Source organism: Narcine bancroftii, chromosome 7, assembly GCF_036971445.1.
Source record: "Narcine bancroftii isolate sNarBan1 chromosome 7, sNarBan1.hap1, whole genome shotgun sequence".
Classification (NCBI taxonomy): Eukaryota; Metazoa; Chordata; class Chondrichthyes; order Torpediniformes; family Narcinidae; genus Narcine; species Narcine bancroftii.
Window position 1 is genome coordinate 92,763,836 of NC_091475.1, and position 21,359 is coordinate 92,785,194.

Genomic DNA, 21,359 nt, shown 5'->3' on the forward strand with positions numbered 1-21,359 from the left:
TTCGAAAAACTATCAATCATCCTGGTACCCAAGAGCAGGGTGAGCTGCCTCAATGACTATAAGCCAGTGACATCCATTGTAATGAAATTCTATGAGGGGTTGGTCATGGCCAGAATTAACATGTATCCAAGGACCGGACCCACAGCAATTTTCCTACCGGCGCAATTACTTGACAGCACTAAGGTCTGAAACTCATTGACAACAATAACAACTCACACATTTCAAACAGAATCAGATTCTGATTCTGACACACAGCTGCTCTACATAGACTACAGTTCAGCCTTCAATACTACTATTCTCTTAGTGCTGGTCAACAAGCTCCAAATTCTGGATGTCTGCACTACCTTCTGCAACTGGATCCTTGACTTGCTCATCAGAAGACCACAGTTAGTACAAATTGGAAACAACATCTCCTCCTCCCTGACGATCGACACAGACATACTTCAAGGATGCATGCTTAGCCCACTGCTCTACTCACTCTACACCCATGACTGTGTGGCCAGGCACAATTCAAATGTTATCTCCACATTTGCCGATGACACCACAGTTATTGGCAGAATCATAGATGGCAATGAGGAAACGTACAGGAATGAGATAGATCAGCTCGTTGAATGGCGTCACAACAACCACTTTGCACTTAACATTGGCAAAACCAAGGAGATGATTGTGGATTTCAGGAGGAAATCAGGAGAATATGAACCAGTCCTCATCAAGGTGTCAGTAGTGGAGATGGTCAGGAACTTCAAATCTGCGCTCGTTTCGATAGCTCATATACTAAAATTGGAACAATACAGAGAAGATTAACATGGCCCCTGTGCAAGGATAGCATGCAAATTTGTGAAGCATTCCATATTTTTAAAAAACTTCTACTGCGGAGAGCATTCTGGCTGGTTCCATTAGTGCCTAGTATGGAAGTGCCAATGTTCAGGACAAGAAAAAACTCCACAGGCTCGTTAACTCAGTATCTATTATCATGGGCCATCAGTCCATCAAGGACATCTACAAGAGGCGGTAGCTTAAAAAAAAAGCAGCCTCCATCCTCAAGAACCCCTACCACTCAGGCCAAGCTCTCTTTATTCTACCATCAAAATAAAGGCCTGAAAACGAGCACTGAGTGGCCCAAGGACAGCTCATTCCCCACTGCCATCAGATTCCTGAATAAGCAATGATCCATAGACACTGCCTTACTTTATCTTTTTCTTGTACTATTTTTTATTTATTTTACATGTTCGGACTGTGCTCCATTCCTCCAACACTCCATTCACAGAGCTACCCCCTCCCCTGAGCAACTCTCAGCTTTCCTCTTCTGCCCTCCTGTGGCCTCTTGCTGGCCTATTTTCCCCTCCCCTCACCATTTTATTCAGGTATCTGCCTGCTTTTTTGGAAGGGTCAGACCCAAAGCATTGGTTATACATGTATCTTTGTCTCCTGCTGAGCTGTGTGACCGGCTGAGTTTCTCCAGCACTGTTGTGTATTCATTACAATTGCAGCATCTGCAGACTTTGTTTCAACCAAATGGACAGCAGCATTTCACCAAACACCACTACCCCCATTAGATACCCAGACTCCACTGATCAAAAACCATTCCCCCTCATAACAAAATCTCTAATTAATATAGATTTACCCAATCTCTACCCACATTTTCTTGATCAATACCAATTTCCCCAATACCTTTTCTTTTCCAGTCTATAATTACATTCACTTGATCAATATCCACTCTCTCTAAACAGTGCCTGTAATCTACCAAATAACCACATTTTCTCCAATCAATTCCTACACTTCCTCCAATCAAAAAAAAAAATCACACTTCTTGATGAAAATAATACTTCTCCAATCAATTGTAGAAGAGTGATGATTCCTCCATGATCATTCATTAACAGCATCTTTGGCTTGGCTTCGCGGACGAAGATTTATGGAGGGGGTAAATGTCCATGTCAGCTGCAGGCTCGTTTGTGGCTGACAAGTCCGATGCGGGACAGGCAGACACGGTTGCAACGGTTGCAGGGGAAAATTGGTTGGTTGGGGTTGGGTTTTGGGTTTTTCCTCCTTTGTCTTTTGTCAGTGAGGTGGGCTCTGCGGTCTTCTTCAAAGAAGGTTGCTGCCCACCGAACTGTGAGGCGCCAAGATGTACGGTTTGAGGCAATATCAGCCCACTGGCGGTGGTCAATGTGGCAGGATAACAGCATAGAACACAAGATATTGACTACAATTTTGGTCTCCTTACCTGAAATTATATACTTGCTGATGAGGAGTACCCCAAAGTTTCACCAGAGCAGATGCCAGGTCTGTCATAGGAGGAAAGAATGAGTATACTCAACTCCCAGTTTCCAGTGTGTAGAAGAATGAGTGACGGCCTAAATGAAATTCACAAAATTGATAATAATAATAAGTTAATTGTCATACACATTGGTACAATATATTTGTGCCAGAATTCTTACTTGTTGCAAACAGCTACAGGTACAAAAAAAAACAACTCCAATTGTATGCATTATTGTCCAGGAAGAGTTAATAAATATAAAAGATATTTATTTACAGTTACAATTTTGCTAGGAAAAAATGTTTCATAATTGCAGACAGGTATTTTTGTGATATCAATAATTAATGAATAGATTAATTCAAGAACATGATGGCTTTAGAAAGAAAAATTGTTCTTGAATCAAGAAATGCTGGACTACAGGCCTCTCTAACATCTTGAATGCAGCAGTGAGAAGAGATTCTGACCAGAATGATGGAGGTCCTTTGCGATGAAGATTGCCTTCTTGAGGCAGGACCTCACATAGATGTCTTCAATGGAAAGGAGGTCAGAGTCTGTGATAGTCCTGTCTATGTTTGCTACCTTGTGCATTCCTGGGCATTTGAATTACCAAATCAGGTTGTGATGCAACCAATCATAATACTTTCCGTGTACTTGTTGAAATTTGAGAGAATATTTGATGATGTGCCAAATCAAAAGAGGTCCTCCAATCTGCAGATTCCCCTGGAACTTGAAGAGGCTAACCCTCTCCAACTCCATCCCTTCAATGGGAACAGATTTAGGGTACTCTGTCTCCCCTTCCTGAAACCCACAAGAACCTCCCCGGTTTTGATGACAAGAGCAAAATTGTTGTTCTGGCACCACCCAACCAGATTCTTGATCTCTATCCTGTATTCGGCCAACAAAGGTAGTGTCATCAATGAATCTGTAGATTGAGTTGGAGTCAAATTTGGCTGTGCAATCATAAGTGCATGTGGAATAGGGCAGGGGTTGAAGCACACAGCCATGAAGTGCCCCTATATTGAGGAGCTGACAATACAAATCCTCACTAATTGGGGTGTGATGGTAAGGAATTTAAGAATCCAGCTGCAGAGAGATGAACAGATTCCCAGATTCTTCAGTTTGATCGTAGACTTTGAAGATATGATGACATTGAATGCTGAGCTGCTGTTAATCAGTATTCTTGTTATTGAGGTGGTTAAATGCGGAGTCGAGGGCCAACAAGATGGTGTCCACTGTTGACCAATTGTGATGATAGGTAAATTGAAGTGAAGCTGGTGCAGTCTGGGCTGTGCACTTTGCAGGGATTGCTGATTCTTTACATGTCAGCCTCAGAAAATGGGAACAACAAATTACAGGGGGGCTGTGAGCATTCACGAGATGCTTCAGTTTTTTTCTTTTCAAAGCAAGCATAGAAGGCATTGAGGTCATCCTGAAGTGATGTATCATTTATTGATACTACCTTCTTTCACATAGAATGTGATGGTGTGTCAGGATCCTATTGTTTTCTTTAACAAGTGAGTCTAGTCAGTTGGTTGTGCAATTTAATTTGTTCTTTTATTTAATACCTGCACAGAGAGTTCATAGCAGAATTCTTCCCTAAACTGTTCCAGTTACCAGCTTTATATTATCCTAAAAATAACAGCTATTGCTCATTTATCTCTCTTTGGCTTGGCTTCGCGAACAAAGATTTATGGAGGGGTAATGTCCACGTCAGATGCAGGCTCGTTTGTGGCTGACAAGTCCGATGCGGGACAGGCAGACACGGTTGCAGTGGTTGCAGGGGAAAATTGGTTGGTTGGGGTTGGGTGTTGGGTTTTTCCTCTTTTGTCTTTTGTCAGTGAGGTGGGCTCTGCGGTCTTCTTCAAAGGAGGTTGCTGCCCACCGAACTGTGAGGCGCCAAGATGTACGGTTTGAGGCAATATCAGCCCACTGGCGGTGGTCAATGTGGCAGGCACCAAGAGATTTCTTTAGGCAGTCCTTGTACCTCTTCTTTGGTGCACCTCTGTCACGGTGGCCAGTGGAGAGCTTGCCATATAACACAATCTTGGGAAGGCGATGGACCTCCATTCTGGAGACGTGACCTACCCAGCGCAGTTGGATCTTCAGCAGCATGGATTCGATGCTGTCGGCCTCTGCCATCTCGAGAACTTCGATGTTAGGGATGAAATCGCTCCAATGAACGTTGAGGATGGAGCGGAGACAACGCTGGTGGAAGTGCTCTAGGAGCCGTAGGTGATGCCGGTAGAGGACCCATGATTCAGAGCCGAACAGGAGTGTAGGTATGACAACGGCTCTGTATACGCTAATCTTTGTGAGGTTTTTCAGTTGGTTGTTTTTCCAGACTCTTTTGTGTAGTCTTCCAAAGGTGCTATTTGCCTTGGCGAGTCTGTTATCTATCTCGTTGTCGATCCTTGCATCCGATGAAATGGTGCAGCCGAGATAGGTAAACTGGCTGACCATTTTGAGTTTTGTGTGCCCGATGGAGATGTGGGGGGTGGGGGGGCTGGTAGTCATGGTGGGGAGCTGGCTGATGGAGGACCTCAGTTTTCTTCAAGCTGACTTCCAGGCCAAACATTTTGACAGTTTCTGCAAAACAGGACGTCAAGCGCTGAAGAGTAAAACAGCTACTCCTTCATTGAAGAATTTTACTCATGAGTTATATCCTTTGTTAAAACTACATGATCATGAGTACTGCTAAATGAATCCTTACAATCCAGTACCTCACAACATACCACAGAATCTGAGTGTCCATATGAGACTCCAGCTTGGTCCAGAATTGCCTCTTTTTGTTGGTAATGGCTTTCTGGATGTTGTTCTTAGTCTTTTGGTGTACATCTCATGTGAATGCCACAGATCTGGTCTTCAACATCTGGTGTATCTCTTGGTTCATCCCTGGCTTCTGGTTAGTAGCAATTGAAAAATTTTGTAGGAATGCACTCATATGTTCAGTTCTTGGTAAAGTCAGTAACCACTGTGGCATATTCATTGAGATCCAACGTCAAGTCCTTGAACATCATCCCATCTCTCAACTCTAGGCAGTCACAAATCCTCCACAGACAATGTGTAGTCTTCTCAACTGGTGCATTGCTCTTCAAGAAGCACAACCAGGTCATCCAACTTTCCAAAATGTGGGCATGGGATGGAGTGGCAGTCGCTCTTGATGGAAGTGTAGCACTGCTAAAAATGTTTGTTCCTCTAATGTTCTCAGAGGAATTACTTGATGCACGTTTCCAATCAAAAGCTGATCACCAAATAAAAAGGTAGGACTGAAATTAGTTTAGCAGGTGGAGAATCTTTCAAATTCTTTAGCCCAGAGACTTGTTAAGGTCCAGGGATTGATTGCATTTAAAATCAGGATGAATAGATTTCTGGATAATAGAGGAATCAAAGGATATGGGGCAGAAATAGGGAAGTGCTGTGGAAGTAGATCAGCCATGATTTTGTTGAATGGCCTTCTCCTGTTCTAATTTTGTAGGGAGCCATTTGGTCCATTTTATCTGAATCAATGCTTTGAAATTAAAGTCCAGACATTTGCATCACTTTCCCCAATTCATCTCAATTCCTGTTATTTTAAAAAATAGTTTATTGATGAAGTTTACAAACATATGCATCTGACATTTCTATGTTGCCATTCAGAGCTTTGTTCACAGGAATTACATTACACCAGTTTTATTGATATTAATTCCATGAGTACAGGGTCCAAGGGTTGTTGCTGTTCATACACAGGCTCCAGGTACTCTATCTACAATGGTGGGAGGATTTAAATAGTACCTCTTCCTTCAGTGGTGGGTGCCCAAAGCTGTATTTCATTGATCAGGACACATTCCTACATCTTGGAATGCACCAGTCTACACATTAATTCATGAACATCTCCAGGAAATACAGGCATGTTTCAGGCAAACCAAATTGACTGTCATCTGGGAAGAACCATAGAGCTATGCATCCAGTAAGGATGAATCTGCCCACACTCCACCTTATTTATTGCTCATACCATGTTCGCACTTTAAAGATGAGATAGCGTTGCTCCAGGACCATGGAGAATATTTACACCACATTTGAATAGAAGTTAAACACATTGAAATGTTAAGATGTATACAGTAAAAAAATTCAAGGTAAACTATCCACATATGGGAATTCAGGAGCCTGATGGCTTGGGAGGAAAAAGACTTGCCTAATCTGTCCACAATGATCTGAGTGCTACAGTACCTCCTACCAGATGGCAAAAGGGAGAACAGTTTTCATTAGGGGTTTGTGGAATCCTTTACAAAATTTATTTCCTTTTGCCGGTGTCGAGTGTTGTAGATGTCCTTTGTGATAGGAAGAGAACCCCCAATGATCTTTTCCACTGACTACTATCCTCTGCAGGATCTTGCAGTCTGATCTGGTACAGCTTCCAGCGGTGATACACATGCACAGGATGCTCTTGATACATTCTCTGTAGAATGTAGTGAGGATTGAGAGTGGGAGATGAACTTTTCTCAGCTTTCGCAGGAAGTAGAGGCACTGCTGGGCTTTCTTGGCTATGGAGCTGGTTTTAAGGGACCAGGTGAAATTCTATGAAAAGGCACTCCAAGGAACTTGATACTCTTTTTTTTTTCACACTATGAACCACATTAACCAAAATACACACAAACATTTCTCTCTTGAATATACAGTGTCATTTTCTCCCCCCTCCCTCCCTCTTTCCCACCCCCTCCCTACCCACTAAACATTCAACATATACAATAAACCGATTAAATAATGTCATCACACAATGAAAACTTGCTACTCTTGACAACCTCAATGGATGAGCTGTCAATGGAACATGGTTCCCCCAGGACCTCAAAGATGACAACCATCTCTTGTTTTATTAATGTTCAGATACAGTTTGCTCGCTCTGCACCAGTCTGTTAGCAGCTGCACCTCATTTCTGAATGCTGATTCCTCATTCTTACTAATAAGGTCCACCATGGTGGTGTCGACAGCTAACTTGATAATGTGGTTAAGCTGTGTTTAGCTGCACAGTTGTGGGTCAGCAGGGAGACCTGCTTCAAATTTTCTATTTGAATTATATCTGTTTTACTTGCATCATTCCACATCCTTATCAACTAGGTGTTGGGAATTAATTTCTCACAAATTCTTATAAGGGTCCATCCTGCCACATACAATCCAAATCCATTATTACATTAACCTGGGTCACTTGATAACAGAGTAGCAAGCGAAAATACAATAATAATAATTTAAGTATGCAAACGTTGTTGCCTTTTTCAAGATCAAGGAAGACTCTAATGTGAGTTGAAGGTAAATTTTTAATCCTAATTTTGAATTGTAATAACCTCATGGTATACACATTATCTGGCAGACTGGATACAGGTTTTTTTTTAATATGGCTCATTGGCTGCATGTAAAGATCACAATTTTAAAAGAATGGATTGGTATACAGTAAAATGAAGATAGTAAAATGAATAAAAGGCCACAAGGCAGAATAAAAATTAGTACATGGAAATTGGAGATGGTTGACAGGTGCAACTCTGCAATCCATTTTAGGCCCAACATAGTTCATACTTGAGTATGGAAGGCATAATATGCCAGCAATTACTTTAGATCTCTTATAAGGACATGTTGCAGAGATTATGTTTGTGTTCCTTCAATCATAATAGAATAAGTATTTTATGAAGATTTATCCTCAGTATTTAGAGATGTATTGCAACAAATAACTGAGGATCAGTCATTACCCGAATCTTGTTCGAGTGCTATAATCACTGTGATTCCAAAGAAAGATAGAGATCCATTAAAAGTATCCTCGTATCAACATGTTTCTTTATTAAATGTGGATTATAAAATTATAGCTAAGGTACTAGCGAATAGACTTGCTAAATATTTACCTCAGTTGATACATAGATCAAACAGGGTTGAATGGAATTTTTTATTTAAGGTGTTAGACAAGTTTAATTTCAGCCCTTTTTTATTTGTTAGGTTAAGGCCTTATATAAAAATTAGATTGCCAGGGTGGTCAAACTTCTTCACCATATAAATTAACGCGATCAGTTCAGCAAGTTTGTCTATCATCACCAGCTTTGTTTGCGTTGGTAATTGAACCATTAGCTCAGACAATACGGCAGAATGACAAGATTAAAAGGGATGAGAATTGTGGTTGTTGAATACAATATTAATTTATTTGCGGATGATGTGTTGGTGTATTTGACGGACCCAGAACAATCTTTGAAATATTTACAAGATTGTTTGCTGCAATTTGGGGAGTTATCTGGATACAAGGTAAATTAGTATGAGTGAGATATTACCAGTTGGGGGAAGGAGATTATTCAAAATATAAAAATATTATAAAATTAAAATGGGTTGATAGAATTAAATATTTAGGAGTAATTGGAAATTAAGATTATTAATCTTTATACAAATTATGTTCCTCTATTAAAAAAAATTAAAATAGATTTGATGAAATGGAAAGATCTTCCATTAAAATCAATTGGTCAAGTAAATTGTATTAAAATGAATATTTCCCCCATATCCAATATTTATTTCAGTCAATACCGTGTCTACTTTCAAAGTGCTTTTTTCAGGATTTGAATTTCAAGGCGGGGAGGGAATTTTTATGGAAGGGAAAGTTAGCTCAAGTAGCTTTGCAGAAACTTACATGGAAATATGCACTAGGTGGACTTCAGTTACCTCATTTTCAAGATTACGATGAAGCTGCACAATTGAAATTTATCAATAGAATGATGGATATTGATCAAACCCTAGTTGGACAAAGGTAGAATTGGCCTGTATTTCTGAAGTTGATGTACATCAGTTTATATACAAGTGGAATATGAATTTATTGTAGGAATGTAAAATGCCAGTATTAAAACATTTGTTAAAGATGTGGGTTAAAAGAAATAAGGATCTAAGAACGAAGGGTAAATCATCAATTCAAAGTCCATTATATCAAAATCAGCTTATTCCTTTCTCAATGTTTAATAATCATTTGAAGATATGGAATTCTCAGGGTATAAAGATGGTTCAAGATTGTTTTGAAGAAGGTCCGTTTCTTTCTTTTAATCAATTGAAGAAGAAATTTGATATATCGATAAACTCTTTATTTGTGTATTATAAATTCAGAGCTTTGATAAAAGATAATATGGTAAAGAGATGAATTTGCCCAAGTTAACGAAATTTGAATCTTCGATTTCTTCTATACCAAAGAGGTTAGATTTCAGATATGTATCAATTGTTACAAGAAAGTATGCATAAATGGGACTGGGAGAAATCTAGAAATAAATGGGAAAGTGATTCAATTTATATTATCCCTCAAGAGAATTAGGAAATTATGTGTCACGAAGGTGTAACTAAATTGACAAATGTAAGATATGGATTGGTTAATTATAATTTTTTTTTACATCAGTTATATTTGACTGGAGAAATTGAAAAAATATGGATTTAATAATTCTGATTCCTGTTTTAGATGTGGATTAAGTACTGGAACTTTTTTTTTACATGCAGTTTGGTCCTGTGACAAAGTACAACCATTCTGGGAAGGGGTTAGTCTAGTTTTGGAGAAATTATTTAAAATTAAATTACCATTAGACCCATTTATTTATTTATTTATTTATTTAAATTGGGCTATATGGTTTCTTTGAAGAGAATGGGGTTGGATAAATTTCAAATTGCATTTGTACACTTAGTGTTACCTGCCGCACGAAAATGTGTAGCTAGTACTTGGAAAGATAATGTGGAAATTAATAGAGTGAATTGAGAGCTTGTATTTGTATCGAAAAAATACATGTCATTTGCATTGATAATTTTTTTTGTTAAAATGTGGTCTTATTTGGAATATATGTATTTGGAAATACTTTGAAATATTGTATATGTTTTACTTTTATTTTTGGCTCCCCTTAAGGGGGCTGGCTGAGGGGGTGGGAGGGTTCTTTTTAAAAAAAAATAATAAAAATTGATTTCATTTTGTTATGTCTGACTGTATGTCATTTAAAAATCATTTAAATAAAGTTTTAAAAAATCATAATAGATTAAAGGGTTATCTAATTGGTGTTCAACATAGCTAAAATTATTATCAGGGTGAAAAAATGTTTTCTTTGGTGGGCAAATTCAAAACAATCTTAAAATTAAGAGTTAGGGTTGATGTCAATGAGTATTTTAAAAGGAATAGAAATCTCGAATTCTCTCTCCAAATAAAAGGTGAAATAACATGATAGAAATATTTGGCAGATCACAGAGCACCTGTGAAGAGAAAAAAACATTAACCTTCATCAGAATTCACAATAGCTGTTCAAGAAGAGTTGGGTGGGCAAAGCATTATTTGTAAATTGTGTGCCTAATATTGACAGATTTGTATAGATCTAAGAAGTAAAGGCTATAGATCCAAAGATGGGAAGAATTTTGGTACACTGTTATTGAAACAGCCAAGGCATTCCAGGTTCCCATTTGTTTGGTTAGACTTTCATACACATCAGTGGCTTTCAAAAATCAGGTTTTTCCTGCTTTAATTGAACTTCCCAATTTAAAAAAAAGTATAATTGAAATGAACCAATTTATTGTGCAGCACATCATGGGAAAGTTGTCAATTCTGACTATTCTAGCATAAGTAGTGGACAATTTTAAACATCATCTGTATGAAATGGTTCTGCTGGTGAGTGATCATGGGGAAGAGAGGCCGGAGAATCTCACCAGTTGCTACTGCTAGATTAAAGTTCAAATTAAATAATCAATAAGTTTTGCAAGCATGAATTTTGTTCCCTTTAGAAGATTTTAAGTACAGTTCACAGGAATAAAAAAAATAAAACAAATGCAGAACAAAGCTCCTCTGTAAATTGGAAATAGAAGGATGCTACTAGATATGTCATGGTGATCAGGTAGCATTTGAGAAAGGAAATAAATAAACATTTACAGGCTGATAATCCTACATTAAAACTGGCTACATTTTTTTTTTAAAGACTGAAATTGTTTAATACAGTCCCAAGATGCATAGGGGGTAAATGAGATGCATCTCAAGCTTACATTGGGCTTAAATGCAACAACATAAAAGGCCAAGTCAGAGAGATGAGAGAGTGGAACATTGAAGCAGCAGACAGAGCAAACAGCAGTTTGGCAACATAGTCAATCTTGCCTTCGTTTTGTCACTGTTAAGAACTTTTCTTTACTCACCATCCAAGGAGAGAAACTCCTCCACATCAAGGACTAAATATTAAATCACATTGCAAAAAGTGCAAGTGAAACCTGAAAACTGCAGCAGAATCACTAAAAATGTTAGTTTTTCTTAGCTGCCCTCTCTTGTGGTCACCCCACCATGAAATTATTGTATTTTACCCACTTTCAAAGTCCATAACTAAATTTGGACAGAACAATGTGCAGATAATTGTCAAAGTCAACTTCAACTATTAAATCATAATCTATGTGAGAACAGGTAATTAATTTGAAAGTTCAAGGCAGTAACAACAGAAAACTTGGTAAAACAATGTTGAAGAAGCTCAGCTGGTCAGTGTGCTGGGTCACGTCTCCAGAATGGAGGACCATCGCCTTCCCAAGATCGTGTTATATGGCGAGCTCTCCACTGGCCACCGTGACAGAGGTGCACCAAAGGTACAAGGACTGCCTAAAGAAATCTCTTGGTGCCTGCCACATTGACTACCGCCAGTGGGCTGATATTGCCTCAAACCGTGCATCTTGACGCCTCACAGTTTGGCGGGCAGCAACTTCCTTTGAAGAAGACCCCGCAGAGCCCACCTCACTGACAAAAGGCAAAGGAGGAAAAACCCAACACCCAACCCCAACCAACCAATTTTCCCCTGCAACCGCTGCAACCGTGTCTGCCTGTCCTGCATCGGACTTGTCAGCCACAAACGAGCCTGCAGCTGACGTGGACTTTTTACCCCCTCCATAAATCTTCGTCCGCGAAGCCAAGCCAAAGAAGAAGAAGACATCACCAATGTTTCAGGCTTGAGCCCCTCATCAAGATATACCTCGAGTTCCTCCAGCATTGTATCTTTACTTCAACCAGTGTCTGCAGAATTTCAAGTTTTACTTCTAACAACATAAAACTTGCATTGTTTCATTTCTATGCAGAACCCTTACTTGTCCTTCAACACCAAGAAGAAAGACAAAGGCCAGATCTCCAAAATACCTTCAAATCACAATCTTCCTTGCTTTCCAGGGGTAAAGCATAACATGGCTAGCAGATGATCAGGTGCGATCCTGACTTTTGATGCCATGTGGAGCTTGAACATCCTTCTTGTGATCACGTGGCTTTCCCTTGGGTGTTCATTTCCTCCCACTTTTTTGCTATTTGGCAAGAATAGGACAAGGGAAAGTTGGTGGGGGAATTAAAGTACTATGCATGTTGGCACAGATGATATCTATGAAGCAAAGGGTCTCAATCATATGACAAATGTACAAGGTCCCTTCCCGCACTCAGTCTGGGATTGAAAAAGACACGGTAACCTGTCCTTTCAGCCCAAGAGCCTGTATTACCCAATTATACCCAATTGACCTACAACCCCCAGTACATTTTGAATGGTGGTAGAAAACCAGAACCCCTGGGGAAAACCCACACAGACATGGGGAGAACAAACTCCTACAGACAGCGTGGGATTTAAACCCTGGTCCCGATTACTGGTGCTGTAACAGGGTGGCACTAACAATGCTGTCAGTGAAAAAGCATTCTAAGCTACTACATTTTTTTTTAAATAAAAACTTGCCCAACATCTCTTAAAACCTCCAAATTTTTTCACTGCAAGATGAATATTCTTTAGTATGTGACATACTTCTGGGGGGAAAAAAAACCCTTTACTCTGTGATAGCAATAGCATTTAATTTGACAATGTATTTTGCAATTTTGTTTGATATTCATAAGAATATAGAAAATTCAGCAGTAGCTGACATCCAACCTCTTCAACCTGCTCCTACACAGTAACATCAATTCCACAGCCTTGTACGATTCTTCTATCCTCTTATTGCTCCAAGATTTCTGCAACATGGATTTCCTTTTTCCTATTACTAGCATCAAATGTACCCAGTAGCTATGATATTATCAACCTGACTTAGTGGTCAATCACACTAAAGAATTCAGAAAATACAAATAAAGAATAGTCAAGAGAGAGTCCAAGTTGTACAACACAGACCAGGCCTTCAACCCAAATTGGCATCCTGAGTTAATCACATTTGCTTGCATTCACTCCATATCCCCTAAACCTCTCATCCATTTATCTGTCCAAATTGTTTTTGAATATTATTCCATCTGCTTCTTGCTCCTCATACGAAATACACAGTGAAAGAGTGGATCTTTAACCTCTACCCCTCATCTTAAATCAATGCCCTCTAGATCTAGAAACAGTGGTAAAAGACAGTGATAATTCACTTAATCTATGCCCCTCTTGATTATAAATACCTCCAAAACACAAGCTGGATATACAAATCCAGCCTATCCACCCTCTCCCTACAACTCAACCCCTCCACTCCCATCTACTTCCTGGTGGTCATATTATTGACTATTCTTGATAGATAATACACAAATTATTCACATCAATATGCAAGTACCATAAATTCTTTGTTGCTATAATTATGTAATTACCCAAAATTAGTTTTTTGGTAATATTGTTACCAAGGAACAATTTAATGCCCATAAAACCGTACTCAGCTATCGTGAGAATTTCACATTTTATTAATTTGAAAATAACTGAAATTTATGCCAAAGTTATTTACTTTGTGTCGACAGATTTCCAACTGCACAATCTCTAAAAACAGGCAAGTCTCTGATAGCAAAATTGTTATCTGTGCATTAACCACACATGGAGATCTCAAATTAGTACCAGTTCCACAGAGAGAAGTGTTAATTATTTCACTATCATTACTATAAAGAAACTCCATGCCTTTTTTTTTTAACTCAGTCAGTGAACTCCACAATAACAAGCATTAAAAGTTAGTAATAGCCATTTCCCAGATAAGTACCTTCCAAAAGCAGTTCCTGATGCCCCAACAAAATTTAATTACCAATTGCATTTAGAAAAGTTTGCTGTTAACCATATTTATGTTGGTTCATAAATTACATCAAGCTGACACAGCTCTTAGCTGGGAAGCTTCAGTGAGTGTTGCCAGCACTCCTGCTTCTAACGTGTATTTCATTCAACCAACCAACAGTGACCATCAAATCTGCAAACAGTGGAAATATAGCTCAGTTAAGGAGCCAAGTACATTTGGAAAGTTTCAGACAAGAACTATGGCAAATTAACGTAATCTTTAAAAAATTACATTGACAAGTGAATGAGATAACAGTATCAAAGCAGCTATGAAAAAAAGATGAGCTTTTGACAGGGTAAGTATTTTATCCTCTGGCTGAAATATCCAGAATAGTATTGTCTTGGAATAATAACTTAGCCATTCCTTCATAATATATTAACATTTTTTAAAGTAATAATTACATCTTCACAGAGTTGTTCATCTTTGGAAGCACAAAAGGCTGCAGGTGCTTGGATTAAATAAATTTGTGGCTTTAATAATTGTTTGGACACGAGAAGAATAAGAGGATAGAATTGTACAAGGTTGTGGAATTGATGTTACTGCACAGGGGAGCAGGTTGAAGAGGTTGGATGTCAGCTACTGATGAATTTCCCATATTCTTATCATGAATATCAAACAAAATTACAAAATATATTGTCAAATTAAATGCTCTCACCAAGTGAAGAATATCTTTTTTTCCCCAGAAGTATGTCACATATTAAAGAATATTCATCTTATGGAGAAGGACTAGGAAGTGTTGGAGTCTGGCTTTACCCTACCCTCAATTTGGTCTATGTGTCGTCTGAGTCCAGCATGCTCATTGAATGAAGTGATAGGAGAAGGTATTCAGTTTCACAATCAGTTTATTACATAGTACAAGAATAAAGCTTAACAGAGCTCCGGTTCAGTCGTTAGTTCATAGGTCACCTGCTCGGTGAGCTATTCCCCAAGACTGACTCCTACTGTCCAGTCTCTTCGGTTTATATAGATCAACAATGTTACATTGACCAAGAGTTGGCTTTCTTTGATAGACTCCTTGCATAAGATTTATCTCAAGCAATTTCCTGCTCTGCAATTATCTATGGTGCAGACCTCTTATCTCAATCCCCAAGGCCAGAACATCCTGTTGTTTTGATCAGCAGTCAATTCATACCTCAGATATTTCTAATTATTTCTTTGTTCTCATCTGGACATAGTCTTCTGTTCTAATCAACACCTCCCGTATACCCTTATGACTTATCATTCCTACTAAATTGGTTTATCCATTTTATTTGTCCCTGACATTCTCAGTCATGGTACTCTTATCACTTATCCTTGCAATACACTTATCTTCCTGTCACTGGCCTGTTTCAGAATAAATCACTGTCCCTATGGTTCCTCCATCCTCATCCTGTCTAACTTCTCCTATCTGCTATCCTGTTACTCCCATGTGTGTTTTTGATGTTTTGTCTCCGGTCTTGTGCTTTACAATTAGCAGTGTAACCTTGGGGATGAAAGTATTTTCTCTCTTTGTATTTGGAGGCAGCAAATTCTACACATACTATAATCAGCCAACTTTTCTACATACTGTGGCTGTTACTTAATTGCATTAATATTTCCCTTAAACAGTATAATTGAAGTAAATAGTAAATTGTTACATAGTAATGGATTAATGAATACATAATGAATAGTACATAGGCATATTTTCCATGATTACAACCCCTTGGTTCCAACAGGAGGTTTTAAAAGATGTTGGGCAAGTTTCCTTTTATAAAAAAAGTGGTAGGAGCCTAGAATACACTGCCTGGGGAAGTGGAGGAAGCTGATGCAATAGTAGTATTTAAATAGCTTCCTGATAGACATATGAATATGCAGGGAGCATATGGAAGCTGTGCAGTTTGGGTTAATTAAGGCATCACATTTTGTGTAAACATCATGGGCTAAAGAGCCTATACCTGTGTAATACTATACATTTTATAATTATCACAATCCTAATTTTGCATTCAGATTTGATTATTAAGGTCTTTCATGTATACCTATAACCAAGCTTGATTCAGACCATGAAACAAAGTTATCTAATAAGGCCATAGCTGTACAGAAGCTGTTAAGTTATGATATTGGATTAATAAATAGGAATTTTTATTCTGGAATCCCATTTATGTGTTAGCAAGCATTCAAATAGTTATCCAATCCATTCATGGTACTAATGATGCACAAGAGTTACACTTCCTCCAGATGTCATTACAAAGCAGATAGATTATGAGCAATAACAGAGATTACTTCAACAGAAGTGCTGCTTTGATAAACCATTGTTAGTTTTATCACAACATAATATTACTTAGCAAAAATTGTCATTTCATCTTTCATTGGGAAGTCAATTGACCTATCATTTTTACAATGCAGCAATTTCAACTCCCAACTTTTAGCAGCTCAACTTCTTCAAATGAAAATGTTGTCAGCGATACCAATTTAAAATCATTGATTTAAATCAATGGTTCTCAACCTTTTTCTTTCCACTCCCATACTACTTTAAGTAACCCCTCTGCAATCAGTGAGTGGGAAGGGAAGGTTGAGATCACTGCTCTAGACCCAATTGTTACTGAAACATTTTGCTTGAGAAAAATGGTCATTGGCCCATTTCCTTTGAGGTTATGAAACTGTGCCCATAACCAGTCAATTAGATATGATTAAAACAGAAGTTTTCAAACTTTTCTTTCTACCCACATACCACCTTAAGCAATCCCTTACTAATCACAGAGCACCTATGGCATAGGGAATACGTAAAGTGATATGTGAGTGGAAAAGGTTGAGAACCACTGATTTAAATTAAATTACAGGGTACAAAGTATTGAACCCCAATGAAGGCATTTAAAAAAATACACACTGCTCCCAAAGGTTCAAATCTATGCACAGGAAATATTTAGTGCAAATATATTTACACTTTTGGCACTATTTCCAAGTTCATTCCATTCCGGACTTGAAATGAGAGTTTAATTTTCATGTACACAAGTAAAATGTACAGATGAAGAGACTTTCTTTATTTGCCTCTTAGTTAATTAAAGCCTGAAGTGTGTGATTATTCTGTAGAAAATGTTTTCCCCCCCCCCCCCCAGTACTTAAAACTCATTATTACCAGCATCTGAAACACTGATTATTACTTTTTGTACTAATGAAAGTTCAAATCAAAGATATTTGTCTCTGAAGTCAAATTGGTTTTAGAGCACCTGATACTGCAGCAGCAGGTGTACTGCATTGATTATGAACATTTAACCAGTCATCAATTCAGCTCACAGTGGAAATCTTTGCATTTAAAAGAAAGTACACTGACAATGTATGTTAAGGCAATAGTTTCATTTGGCACAAAAATTAGCATTTATATTCCAAGGATAAGACCACTGCTCTGAAGACTAACCATAATGTCATAAAGCAAGTCAATCAAGATGATTTTCCCCTCCTAAAGGACATTAATGCAATGCATCGCTGAAGTCCATCATCAATTACTTTCAATGTCCTGAAGTCAAAGATCTGTTTCTCCTCAACAAATTTCTGGAACAGGTGAATACCCCCACCAACTCCAAAGTAATGGGCCTTGGTGGCCAAGTAGACAATTCCTCGATCTGAGAGAAGACTGGACAGTGCATGGTGCAGAGCAGCATAGCTATGTGGGTTGTAGAGAGTCTCTGAACTCAAAATAACATCATACTTGAATGGGGAATCACTGTCACTATGAACCTGAGCAAAGAGGGACCATGGCCCTGAGAAGAAGCGGCAGCAGGAGAGGGGGGAGCTTTCATGTCTGTGGTATTTCTCTGGTGGCTCATCACCTTCTTCCACATCAGCTCTTGGGTTAGTCCCTGGGAGCAACTGTCCCAGCTCTGCCTGCCACAGGAACACATTGGGGATGGTAAGTTGCTCCAACACTTCACTATTGTAGTCCTGGAAGTGGACACAGGCTGCACCCTTGCCGAGGGCAGTAATGCCAGACAGACCTGCACCACATCCCAGATCGAGGACCTTCAATCCCTGCAGATCGACATTGGCCAAGTACTCAACCAGGTCCACGGTGCACTCCCAGATCGTAAGGCCTCCCTCATATAAACCAGGCACCAGATCAGAGTGGGACAGCAGATTCCAGGAGAACCTTCCTTGCTTTGACCCAGATCTCTCGCCTCCAGGCTCCTTTTCCTCAAGTTCAGACGTCCCTTCCTCGGGACCAGCCCGAGCCCCCTCGTCGTCAGGCGCAAGACAAAGCCCATCTCCTCTGGCCCACAGTGCCGAAGGCTCAAGATGTTTGATCCGACGCCCACCGACCTCCAACACCGACACCGTCCTCCGTTCCAGCAACAAGCGCATCTCCCCAAGGTCGCCGACCACATGCTCCCGCAGCCGGCGCTGGGCCGCCGATGGCTCTCGGCCCCCACTGCCCCCGGCCTCCGGGAGACGAGGCTCAGGGTCACCCTCAACTCCGGAGCCCAGAGGAAACGCGAATTTAAATTCCATCACTCACTCCACCACACGCGAACCACCTGCGAGCGTCGCTCAGCCTATGATGTCATGCGACCATTGGACCAATCAGCGACCGCTCCCCACCTTCTCCCGTACTTTCAGCCAATCGCCTTGCTCCTCCCTCAACCAATCAGCTGAATGTTAAGAGGCGCGCCTCACACGTCAGGCTGCATATCCACCCGCCCAATCGCCAATGACGAAGGGGTTGGCGACATTATCCAATAGCAAGCGTCCTCCTTTTTAATCTCTGCCAATCAATTTATGAGCTAGCAGCGTAGTCCCCGCCCCCGTCTTCCATGCTCCAATAACCCGCCTGCTCGGGCTTTCCTTTCTTATGACGACACACAGTTGGGATCCCGGGCGAACGAGTGGTTAAAGCAGGATCTCTGTCCACCGTATGGGCTCGATCGGAAGATCATATGCAATAGGAGCAGGTGGGGTAAAATTCCTGGGTGGAGTAAGTCTGCAGATACCGTAAAAATGCACAATGCTGGAGAAACTCAGCTGGACTTCATGAAACAAAGATAAAGATGCAGGCAGGCGGCCGAACAAAATGTTGGGGAAGGGGAGGAGCACAGGAGGGAGGGAGGGCAGGCACACCAGCAAGCAGGGGGAGGAGGGGTGGCGCTGAGAATGGAGAGGGAAGGAGATGGAGATCTGGAGGAAAGAAGACAGAGGGATGGGGAACAGGGAGTCAGCAGAAAGAGGGAAGTCAATGCTAATGCCATCTGGTTGAAGAGTGTCCTGACAGAATATTAGGTTTTTCTCCTCCAGTTTATAGTGGCCTTGGTTTGACAGTACATGAGGCCATGGTTGTATGTGTTAGCACAGGAGAGAGATGCAGAATTGAAATGGTTGGCCACTGGGAGATCCCAGTCATTGATCCACCCCTCTCCAATGTAGAGCAGGTCACAATGGGAGCACCAGATGCACAAGTGGTGCTTCACTTGGAAGGACTGTTTGGGGCCCCAATAGGTGTTGAAGGAGATGGTGTGGGTGCATCTGTGGGCATAGCTGTGGCAGCAGGGGAAGGTGCCAAGGGTGGAAAGGGATAGGTGGATGAGGGAGTCAAGGAGGGAGAGGTCCCTACAGAAGGCAGAGAGGGAAGGAGAAGGAAAAATGCATCTGGTGGTGGGATCATCTTGTAGTTGATGGCAGTTGTGTTGGATGCAGAGGCTGGTGGAGTGGTAGGTGAGGATAAGGGGAATCCTGTGTTTGTTCCATCTAAGGGGTAGAGAGGGCCAGGGCAGATGAGCAGGAGATGAGGGTAAGGGCTGAATTGATGGTGGTAGAGGGGAAGTCATGTTTGTGGAAGGAGGAGGACATCTCAGTTAATCTGGATTGGAAGACCCCATCTTGGAAGCAGAAGTGATGGAGGACTTGAGAGAAAGGAATGGATATGGGTATGAAGAAGTGTAGTCGAGGCAATTGTGGGAGTTGGTAGGTTTGTAAAAAAATATCTGTAGAAAGCTTGTCTCCTGAGATGGAGACAGAGAGATCAAGAAAAGGGAGAGTGTTGCTGGAGGTCAGTATCAATGAAATGCCTTATAATCATCTTAGTAGACTCATTGCAGTATTACAAAAACAGAAAGCTTCTCTGTTTTAAAGGGCCTGCCATCTGGGCTGAAGACTACTACTAAAACTCATGGAAAATGGTGTGCAAGGAAGCAGAAGTGCACTGTGTGCCACCATTCAAGTAAAACTCAAAGCCCACAATCCCAGTTATTTTACTCGCAAATGTACAACCTCTGGAAAATCAACTGGATTACCTGCGGCCGCATCTGAACCAGAAGAAATGAAGGGCTGCTACGCTCTGGGAAACGTGGCTCCAGGACTCCACTCTGGATTCACCCATCCAGCTAGCAATATGTTTGTTTTGACTGTTGTGTACTGGGTATTGTGTGTTTTTGTGTGCACCATGGACCCAAGAGCCACTGTTCCATCTAATTGTACATGTGCAATCAGATGATAATAAACTTAAACTTGAAATCACCACTGTGCATCGGTTATGGGTTGGATTTGGCAAATATTTGACTTTCAGCTGTTAATGTGAGAGACAAGGGGACTGAGATTTCAGACTGCAAATTTTAAACCCATAAATAAATAATTTACTGCTGAAATATTACAGATGATTCAAAAAGGTTATTTTAAAATAATGTTGGGTGATTCCAATTATAAGTCCCATTCCTCATTTACACCAGCCAGTCTGCTCCCAGACGTCCCATATTCTGTAGATTGTAGTAGAACACCTTGATGGGCTTATCTCCTTCAGGCAGTTGAGGTCCAGTCTTCAAAGTTGCTTGGCATTTATTCATTCTCAAAGTGATAAAATTCCTGATGCAACCTTTTGGTAGCTTTCCTAGAGTTAAATTTTACCTGCCAGATCCAAAACAGAAATGCTGGAAGAACTCAGCCAGTCAAGCAGCATCTGTGGAAAGATCTCAGTGAATGTTTCAGGTTCCTCATAGTTCAACCTGAAACATTGACTGGCTTCACTTCAAAGGGATGTTAATTGACTGGCAGAGTACTTCCAGCATTTCTGTCCTTGCTTCCAATTCCAGCAACTGCAATTTGATTGGTTTTCCATTCACCTTATAAATTCTCAACACAACCCTATTCTGTGAATGTGAAATTA

At 40.2% G+C, this 21,359-nt stretch overlaps 1 protein-coding gene, 1 long non-coding RNA gene and 1 other non-coding gene across 3 annotated transcripts; 2 read left to right on the plus strand and 1 right to left on the minus strand.

The window, feature by feature from the left end:
• The first annotated feature begins 750 nt into the window (after positions 1-750).
• LOC138740204 (U6 spliceosomal RNA) lies at positions 751-857 on the plus strand. Its single transcript, XR_011342743.1, has one exon. It is a non-coding gene; the product is annotated as a U6 spliceosomal RNA (small nuclear RNA).
• Positions 858-15,084: 14,227 nt separating this feature from the next.
• Positions 15,085-18,757, minus strand: mettl18 (methyltransferase 18, RPL3 N3-histidine). The gene has a single exon (XM_069892408.1). It carries the CDS (start codon positions 18,716-18,718, stop codon positions 17,654-17,656), a length of 1,065 nt encoding a protein of 354 aa, XP_069748509.1. The 5' UTR covers positions 18,719-18,757; the 3' UTR covers positions 15,085-17,653.
• Positions 18,758-18,932: 175 nt separating this feature from the next.
• LOC138739909 (uncharacterized) lies at positions 18,933-20,716 on the plus strand. The gene is made up of 2 exons (XR_011342545.1): positions 18,933-19,158; positions 20,333-20,716. It is a non-coding gene; the product is annotated as an uncharacterized lncRNA (long non-coding RNA).
• The last annotated feature ends 643 nt before the right edge of the window (positions 20,717-21,359 follow it).